The sequence below is a fragment of the Halyomorpha halys genome, unplaced genomic scaffold (genome assembly GCF_000696795.3).
Source record: "Halyomorpha halys isolate HHAL.00 unplaced genomic scaffold, Hhal_1.1 Scaffold111.1, whole genome shotgun sequence".
NCBI classification, from domain to species: domain Eukaryota; kingdom Metazoa; phylum Arthropoda; class Insecta; order Hemiptera; family Pentatomidae; genus Halyomorpha; species Halyomorpha halys.
Window position 1 is genome coordinate 89239 of NW_027109684.1, and position 10566 is coordinate 99804.

The window sequence follows — 10566 nt, forward strand, 5'->3', positions numbered from 1 at the left end:
ATTTTAGGTTGTAAACTCATACCTGAATACCAGCAATATCGTCATCATCGAGTTTGAAATTTGGTTTATATCTGTGAGTTGGATACATTACGGCAGATTTTTTCTCGGAATGAGACAGCCCAAGGGAATGGCCAAACTCATGTACCGCTACTTGAAATAGGTTCGTCCCTGCCAACGGAATAACAATATTATGAAACTATTACTAATTTATAACTAACTTAATAATTAATAAAATGTCACTATATTTACGTAACCCTTTTCCTGGCAAAAGTAGAAATAATCAAGTAAACTTCATGATTTGTTAGATCTGTATTCCTAGCCCTAAAAAGACCCAAATTATTTTTCTGAACATTTTTATATTTTATATGAAACAGGTGTACTGAAATACACCTTGCTAGGTTACCAGTATTAACACCTTGCCTGATTTCGTTGGTACCCTGAAAACGGCTATTCGAATGAAAGTTTTTATTAACCCAATTTTTCTTTTACTAAGAAGCTTATATTTTGACCGGGCCTAAATCTACAATGAAAAATTCAAAAATTTCTATATCAAGTGATGCGCAGATGAAAAAGCTTGCCTTTCAGTTGCTATTGTAAATCTCAATTAGCTAACTATAAATCTAATACACTGAATAAGAATCTCATTATTTAATTTAAAGTATATTAATAGAACTGTTAATTACATCTCAAAAGAAATATCTAGATCAGAAAAAATATATACAGATATCCTTCAATGATGGTTGGAACAAGCTTTATTTAAAAGAATGTGTTGATTTTTAAGATATTAAAATCATATTGTTGTTATACTGAGGCGACCATATTATACCAGTAATATGACTAAGAAATATCCTTACCGATCAAAAACAACCAAATAAATATTTCTAACCCAAAAGTTGGAATTTTTCAAAGAATTGGGAAAACCAAAAAGGGCACGGGAGATCTTATTCCATCTTTTTCTTTTACTATATTTGCTACTTAAGACCTTATCTTAACAAGAGGCTTACTAAGTCCTAAAACTAGACTGAAACAAGAAACTGCTCGTAGATTCAGATTACTGCAACATTTACTTGACAAGCACTCTACACTTCCCATTTACTACAAAAAAAACTATATACTATGATAATCAGACTAATTTTGACATATGGAATTGAGCTTTGGGGCTCCACCAAACTACCGAAATCCTCCGCGAAATCCTTGATGTTTCTTATAACATCACAAATTTAAAAAAAGTAAATTTCAATAAATAAATTTAAAAAAAAATATTTTGGAATCCTAAGTGGTGTTTCCTACAGAAAAGCAAACGTACAATTCGATTTTATAATCCAGACCCTTCTCAAATGACTAAACGCTAGCTAAGAATTATTATGAACCAACCCTCTTCCTGATGATCGGCATCTTGTAGACAGCACTTGAAATAATAACCTTTCCACTAAAAAACGGTCAAAATCCCTAGTGTTACCAAGATATGAAATTTAGGGATGGATCAGTCAACACTGATTAAAATGTTGAAACAACGCAAAAATCGGCTGGAAAAGAGCAGGGTGACTCTTAATACACTGTCAGGATAAGGGTTAAACAATATTTTTTATATTATAAAGAAGGGGTGTAGTCCCAAGAAAACAAAAATAGTTAACAACTTTTTATTTGCAGACGTTTCGCCCCACTTTGTAGAGCTTTATCAGAGCAGTTTCTGCGCAGATCATAACGAAATTGACAGTTTTTTTTTTTTTTACTGAGTTTCGTATTGGCCTGAGCAGAAACAGCCCTGATAAATAAATAGTCGTTAGCTATTTTGGTTTTTTTCTGACCATCTTCTTCATAATTTGAATTAATATGGTTTATTATTTATATTAAATAATTATAAATTTAACATTTGGACAATGATGTGATGCAAACAGACATTATGCAGTTAATGACATGAGTGTAGTTGACATTGGATGTAATTTTAGTTAAGTTAGCTGTAGAAGTGGCCAGTAAAAAAAAACAATAAACTTATTTCTCATTATGTATCAACGTGCAAAGTAATATTAAATATTTTGTTCTGATTTTGCCTATTATTAAGTTAAATTTTGTTAGAAAACTACTAATGAGATGTTAAACTAAAATTCTACTTATTGAAATGCTAATGTTTTTAATTATTTATTTATTTAACATCATCACCTCTGTAGCTATCGACAGTCCAATGCTCGGAGTCATCAAAATGCACAAAGCTATCCTCGGCTGAAGGGAAAGAGGCGTGGGCGAGAACTTTTCCTGGTCCATCGAATGGATTTCCATGACCGTGCCTTCCTTTTTCGAATCTTATTTCAATGGTGACTGGACCTGTGTTCAGATTTCAAATTTCATTACGATGTCGTTTAGTTAATTTATAAGAACATAATGATTAACGAAATAAATTGAACTAACTATAATAAATATCGTAGTCTATATTTTTAGTAGAATATAACCTTTTTTCGGCTCCTATCAGCGATAAAGTTTGATGTATGAGATGTAAAAATGAATTTAATGTAAAAGAGACAGTTTGAGGTAAGTGAACCCAACACATTTGAATATAATATAGATTCAATATAGGTTGGCAAATATATGAGGCAGTAGGCTTGGGTAGCCATCTAGTTCTCTACAAAAACGAGAAGTGTGAAAACCAACTCAAGAGCCAAATCATAATTTGGCTGAGATCCACAATGCACCATAACTAAATAAACTGCATCCCACTCAGGCAAAGGGGCGCAAGGCAGGTTGAAAGTGGGAAGAGAACATCATCAAATAACAAGAATTCCAGAGAAAGTAAAATCTCACAGACAACCCTCTATTATTTCGTTTAATATCATGTAACCCAAAATCAAAATTAATTCAAGTAACCCAAATGGGTTATACCACAACCTTTGGGAAAACTCCACGTAATCACGTTTTTATGATTCAATCAAGAATAGAGGCTTCTTCTTCCTATTTGACTATTCTTCATTTATTTTTAAACTCATCGAATACAGTCCACTATATTCATTACACCCACCAGCATATTACAATTAATTTGGGTAATATCCCCTAACTTTTACTCCGGGAGATGTTCAAATTAAACAGATACGGACCTCCATTGTAATTCTTCAATTCTAACTACAACTTGAAGAAAAAGTATTTAAAAATTAAAGTAGTTTTTTTTTTTGATATTTCAACCTTAATAGAAAATCAGCAGAAGGTGAAGCCGGATTTCAATGCTCTTCAATCCATGGAATATTTATCACATTGCGTTTTATATCTTTTAGGTTGATTTTTATTTTATTAGTGTTTGATGATATACCGTATCAGTGATAGTTCTTAATCTGATCAATGTTCCATTTGTGACAGGTGTCAAACTATAAATCAAGGATCATGATATTCTGTAACAAATGGATATTTATTGATACAATAGGGCATTTTAAAGAAGCCTTTATCTGTGAGTCTGATTACTGGATTTCTATCCTTTTATTGCCCTAAATGTCCTATCCATCCCAGTCAGATTTTATTTTATTTTTTCAATTTTCCAAAATATCTAAGTAAAACTAGAGCTTTCGAGCACACTTATAAGCTTTGAATGTTTTGCTTCGGATCTCATAGTATATGAATAACTAACTAATTTGTACATCACTGCAGTCCAGATCCTTCCAGATATCTATGGTGTAAGATTAGCCTCAAGCGAACTTGTTAGTAACGTACATTCAAGGCTTGTTACGAAGAAAAATTGTAGTTTATGTATTATAAAATTCCGAATGAATCAGGGAGAAGATAGATAGACATCTATTTTAGTCCATAAAAATTTGAAAATTAAACGTTAATTTAGCCTAAATAAAGACATTTTGGTCGAATAATCACTTTGACATTAATATCAGACCTTTATCGTCTTAATCTTCTAAAAAAAAAAATTAGTTGAAAATACTTCTGATACTTATCATCTAAAATAAAAGAGCTATAGAAATTTTTCTAATTTTTCCGGTTTCGAACTTTTCAATCTTTTTAAATTGCGAAAATCTTCTAAATTTATTTATTTGAATTTTATAAAAAATTTCTTTCCAATTTTGTATATCAATAAAAATTTGTAAGCATACATACCAGAACTCCTTTGTTTAAATGTGAGGGGAGTAACATCGGACCAAACTCTGAAGGCCTTTTTCAATTCCGAATCAGTTTGACTCCTGGACAAGCGGCTGGGGTATTTGGAGATCTTATATGTAAGGTCTTTGTTTGACCATTTCGTTCCTGCAAAGATTTAAATTGGTAAATATTCCGTTCGGCTTCGAAGGACCTTTGAATGAGTGTTCACTCCTATCTGGTCTCATGCTTATGACAAAGTGATTGTAAAAGTATTACATTCAGTAATAGTTTATTGTAATTGTAAATAACTATGATAACATGAAATATTAGGTTATGTTATGTAATATACTGTAGTCTTGGTGTAAAACAGTACAAAGTTCATAAACGTTGGAAAACCCAACGTGGGCGGATGGTTGCCTAAAATGAACATTAAATGAACCTTTTCGTCAAATTATAATCTTTTAAAAAAAAAGTTGATGTCACCAAATCACTGGTCTGTATTATCTGTAATGCACTAATATTTCATGTTAGCAGTTAAGGGGTATGTTATGTTGTTAATACAATACCATAACGTGCATAACGCTTGCTTCTTGTTTTAGTTCTGAAACTTTTGTCCTCAACGCCACATCTAGGCATATTCATCGTATGCTTTGTTTCGTCGTCCAGTTTTCCTGAAAAATAAATAATAATTGTTTTTAATCTAAATAAAACAAATGTTGCAACAGGATTGGATCAAGTCAGCAACATTATAGCGAGAGGTCCAGAAAAGGTCCCGAGATCTTAAAATATCCCTACTTAAAAATTTATAAACGACTAAAGAGTTCCTAAAATCCTAAAAACATATTTTAAATTTATGGTCTTCTAGTTACTAATATAAACAGTTTTTCTCAGCTTCAAATCGTTTTTGTTTGAGAAGCCAACATTTTTAAAGTTCAGAACCTCCAATTCTGTTGATTCACGTATGGATGTTGAACATATTAATAAATTTTTAGACACTATTTTGAAACTAATTTGCCGATTGAGTAGATTTCGCAATTTAAAATTGGAGTTATAAAGGAAATTAGATACAGGCTATGTGCTTTTGAAACTGATGAAATAACTAATATTGGTTGAATCAATCACAAACAAACTACATTTGAAAATATAATTTTTTAATGATATTATAGTATGGCTAACTAATCAATTTATTAATAAAGAATTTACTAGCGATTCGAGTGCGTTTTCAAAACAGATACGCTCAACTAGTGTATCCCGCATTCGCTCGGATTAAATATTGCTTCACGGTCGGATTAAGCCATAAGTGGACCAACCTGCGGCGTAGTCTCTTTAGATAGAAAGAAATCAAGATTAGTTAATTAGATATCTTAAATTAAAGATTTTGGAAACTACCGAAGAGTTGAGAGGAAAAAATCCTTCATAAAATAATCTAAAAAAAAGATGCTAACTGTATGGCCCCTTAGTTACTGTTTTGCAATTCGAGTGGGAGCCAGACGTTCATGAGCCCACCGGTTTGAAAACTACAAGCTGTAGCTACTTGTGTCGGAACACACATTTAGGAACCGTTCCTAGGAACTTCTGTACTCACCTGTTACATTAAGTCCTGTAAACGACTGAAATTCCTTTATGGCATCGGTTAAGGCCTCCTGTGACAGAAGCTGATCGAATGAAGGATTCCTTACTGATGGCGGTAGGTAGCCGAACTCCGAGAGGTACATCTACAATAAAAATAAAAATTTTCTATATAGTCAAAAATATTGACAATAAATAATAGTTTTTCAATTAAATAATTGTCTTAATTTGTGGCAATTATTTCTTTAACCGTTCTATATATTGGGTAAGCCATGTTTATCACTGAAATCTTCATAATTAAAATTATTAAACTTCCATTAAAACATATTATTTCTATGAAGCATTATAGTTGTATATAATAAGTATAAATATATAAACAAACTTGAATAATTATTTGTTTTTAATATCAGCGTTTATACTTTTTTTTTTCTTCATTTTAGGATAGTTCATTTTTAAAGAAATCATTTCTCATCTTTTTCTATTAGTATTTTGTCTAACTGCCCTCATCTCAGAAAACCATATAAAACATCTGAATATTATAATTTTCTTTTATAATCGTTTTCCTTGATTTTATTATCCCTAATTATATGATTTTGTGTTTCAGTTTGAAAAGAATTAATAATCTGGCTTAACGTTTCAGACATCAATTAAAATTTTAACAAAACCATTTTTTTTTTTAATTCGTGAGCTTAGCATCATACAAAACATAAATGAATTAGTGTACGCAAGAAAAAATTTAACACATACATTAACTAAAATAAAGGCTAAGTATTAAAAAACGAGTTTATGGGTAAATTTGTAAAATTAAAAATTTTATATAATATTATTTCTGGGATGAATTTTAAAGTAATAGCCCTATTATATTGTAATAATTAAACTAGTTTTCACCATCGCTTTGGTCAGATCCTCCGCCAACACGAGACTGCTTGCCCCAAGCAACAAGACGAAGATGATGTTCCTGACTTCCATCTTGATCTTCTGACTACCCTTACGATCTGTGTTTGGAGCTACCTCACTGCTCCTTTAAGTAGCCAAGAGGTCCTCCCTTCCCCTGCTCAGATCAGAGCTTCCCTCTTAGTTTAAGGAGGAAAAGGGGAGGTATCTACGCATATAAACATTTCCAGCAACATCACGTTATGACGAAAATTATTTATATAAAATTAATTAACTAACAAATTACAAAAACTTATCTAAAGTTACTACTTCGATATTAACCAAAAAATTATTTTTCTCAGATAAAAAATTAAGCATAAGAATTTTTTTAATAAATGTATGTAAAGATGTAATAAATGTCTGTTTAACCTATCACTTTGTTACAGCCCTGGTAAAGTGGGGCGAAACGTCGGACATGAAATAGCTAAAACTATTTGTTCTTTTTTGACAGCAACCCTGCAAATGTAAAGATGATTCAAGGACAAATTTTCTGCTGAATAGAGATTTTATATATCTTAATATCCGTCATTTATAAAAATACTGGAAAACTACCAAACACTTCTGAATTATCATCTCAAACGATTTCAAATGCCAGTCGAAAAATTGTATCCAATTGTAGGTATGATTTTAATTAATTATTTTAATAAAGTTTAAAATTATCTTGATTAATTTAAATTTTGTGTAATACTTTATTCTGAGAGTGATTGTGCATGTCGTGTTAGTAAACACGCCGAATACGTTTTTCAGACTATTTGAATCTTATTCTGTCTTCAAAAGCTTCACGTCTAGAAAAATAAAAGTTAATCCAAAATCAACCGCATTTACCGAAGACTTAATTACTTAATTAATTACGAAATTAAATTTCTGAGACCCATTGTGCCGTACAAATACAGGTTGGGGTGATATCTATATACAATTCAAAATATATAACATCTGAGAAATATAAAATATGTAAAACAAAGTTTGGGAATTAAGTATCTTTTTTATTTCAATTTTACATTTAAACTTTTATAAATTTTGTTTTATTCACTACTACTACTAGGAAAAAAATTTTTTAACTTTTATTTTTTGCTCGGTTATAAAACAAATAATATCTCATAACAAATGAAAAAACGGTGATGCCACATTTCTTTTTCGAATTGCATTAAGATATTATTTTTAATTTAACTTAGTTCGATTTGCTTTTCCTTGTTCAACTTCATTAATCACAAATTAAAGGAAAAATAGACATTTCATTCCATCATGACCACCATTTAGTCATCACTGACGAACAACCTCAGCGTTTTACTATGATCTCTAAGCGGCCGACTTTGAAAATTATTTGCCGTCATATATTGAACGCAACTGATAACGTTTTTGCGAATGTCTAGCTTCTAGAATTTCCTGCATTCTTGTGAGGGTTGACAGATAAACGGGGAAATGATAATTATGATTTTTATTATTAGAATTCCTTCTGCCTTTAAGTTATCTTCCTTGTGTTAAAGTGATGCAAAAATAAAAAAAATAAATCGGTCCACCCATTTAAACGATGATATTTAATATGGCTTTTAAAAATAATAATACTAATCACCCATGGGGCAAACTTTGATTTAGTGTCGAATTTAAAAAAAAAAAAATGAAGAAAAGCTGCGGATGACGGATTCTCACTGCCGAAGATGGGAAAGCTTTTATTCATGGAAAAATAAAATTCTGAAAACCAAGGATTGTGAAAATTTTTATTTAAAATTTTTTTTTTAAATTATTTATTTAATGTAATTTACAACTGTACAAAATAATACAATAGGTAAATATGTAGTATGTTTCATATGCACTTGAAAATCTTGGGAAGGAACCACTGGTGGTACTCCAAACATTAATTTAAATTAGAAGGTCCCATGGCCATCTTCTTTTCAGACGCCCCGGAGGATTATCAGGGATTGTTATGGATGAAAGATTAAGAATTAATGGATTAGGATGGTTGAGGAGTTTGGAATGAAAAGACGCATATCTGTTTTGGATCAAATCTGCAACGAATGGGATGTTAAGGTCTTTGTGAATGAGTTTATTTGTGACGTAATAAGGAGCATCAAGGATTTTACGTAGGATTTTGGATTGTAACGATTGGATGCGGGAAGAATTTGATGATTTGGTGGAGCCCCAGAGCTCAATTCCATATGTCCAAATTGGTCTGATTATTGTAGTGTATACTAATTTTTTGTAATGAATGGGAAGTTTGGAGCGTTTGTCAAGTAAGTGTTGTAGCAATCGGAATATACGAGCAGTTTCTTGTCGTTTCAGTCTTGTGTGTGGATTCCAAGTAAGTCTCTTATTTTAAATTAAAATTTTTCTTCCCGCCAAGAATACAAAAGTTTAAAAAAAAAAATTACAAAGCCGTAATGTTTTCGGTAAAAGATCTCGGCTTTTCTTGTTCGAAATGGATTTCTCCATTTTTCCGTTTAGTTATTCATAAAATTCTTAAATATTTTGTATTTATTCAATACTTATTATTTCTACCAATGAAAACAGCCCATTTTCTTCAAATAAACAAAATCGAAAGAACTTTAGAAGAAGATTTTTTTGAAAATCCAGTATCTAAGCCCAGTTTGACAATTCCAATGAGGATAGTATCTACCTGTTATCAAAGACCACTTTATTTTACTATCACAGAAGATTTTACTTAGAATCACAGAGCTTAGTGAAAATCGTTCGATTTTTTAAAATGTCGATACAAATGTGAAAAACTATTGTGCGGAATGGCAATTTTGCTAGGTCTTCAAAAACAGTGCTGTCAAATCCCAGGCAAATCGCCATAAATATGTAATTTCAATTTCGTACAACTTTCTGTTTTTATGTTAACCTGATAACATACAGACTCGAATTCGAAATTTTGCATGATCGGGAAGATTTCCCTTGCACTATATAAGGTTTATGAAAGTAAAAATTTATATGTTTAGGTTCACATTTTTCACTTGCATTAAAAATTTATTGCCAGTAAGAAAATTTAAAAAATTAAGAAAACAATTTTTCTTTCTTGTCTGTCTGTAGTTAAACTTATGTTCGGGCTTAATCGATCATAGCGTAAATCCGATTTTAATGAAATCTTCAGTAATTAGGCATATTGATTCCTAGTTACTTCGATTTCATCATATCCCGTCTGTTAACTGTCTTACGCATGTATGAAGACATTCTGTGGCTCGTCTGGAAAATGGCTCGTCCGATATGGCCCAAATTGATATAAATTAAGGGATTAATTCAAAATAGATCTAGTATCTATTCCATCAGATTCCGCCGACTACTTTCGATTACTTCTGCTTGACGCATTTTCCCCAACACACCTGTATTTCAAACGTCACAAGTCCCATTTACCCGAATTCGGAAGAAAGGTGTGCTTTATTATTGAAATAGCTTAGTATAAGTTTAATCAACAGATTTCGAATACACATAGTAAAAAGCTGGAAATTTTTCGAGCCGGATAAAAACTGTTATATATATAAATTAATAACAATAACAAAGGGTTATAATAACCCTCAGTCACTCCAACCATGAGTATAATTTGAGAGGGTAGGCTGTCTGGAAAAAAGAAACCAAAAAAGGTTGTTAATAGATTAATTCTTATTAACCTCAAGATAACTCGATTCCAGCGGACATAGTTGTCAAACCGTTTCTTTCTGGTTTCATTTTCCCTTTTAAAAGGGGTTGAATATGCCACCTTCTGACTCTGCCTGAAATCAAAGGCCCTTAATCCTGCCCTAACAAGGGGTAATAATAACTTATATTTGCCACTCCCTGACTCCGCCTGATATCAAAGGCCCTTAATCCTGCCCTAATAAGGGGTAATAATAACTTATATATGCCACCCCCTGACTCCACCTTAGATCAAAGGCCCTTAATCCTACCCTAACAAGGGGTAATAATAACTTATGTATGCCACTCCCTGACTCCACCTGAGATCAAAGGCCCTTAATCGTACCCTAATAAGGGGTAATAATAACTTATATATGGCACCACCTGACTCCGCCT

At 31.6% G+C, this 10566-nt stretch overlaps 1 protein-coding gene across 1 annotated transcript in view; it reads right to left on the bottom strand.

Moving 5' to 3' along the window:
• The window catches only part of LOC106677898 (collagenase 3), an 8858-nt gene extending 2250 nt beyond the window's left edge, over nucleotides 1–6608 (bottom strand). The window contains exons 1-6 of the mRNA XM_014416093.3: nucleotides 6523–6608; nucleotides 5651–5780; nucleotides 4632–4736; nucleotides 4084–4230; nucleotides 2161–2322; nucleotides 23–168 (exon numbers count right to left, since the gene is read on the bottom strand). Coding sequence (XP_014271579.3) covers nucleotides 23–168; nucleotides 2161–2322; nucleotides 4084–4230; nucleotides 4632–4736; nucleotides 5651–5780; nucleotides 6523–6603 — 771 coding nt within the window. The 5' untranslated portion in view covers nucleotides 6604–6608. The remainder of the gene's footprint in view (nucleotides 1–22; nucleotides 169–2160; nucleotides 2323–4083; nucleotides 4231–4631; nucleotides 4737–5650; nucleotides 5781–6522) is intronic.
• Between the last annotated feature and the right edge of the window lie 3958 nt (nucleotides 6609–10566).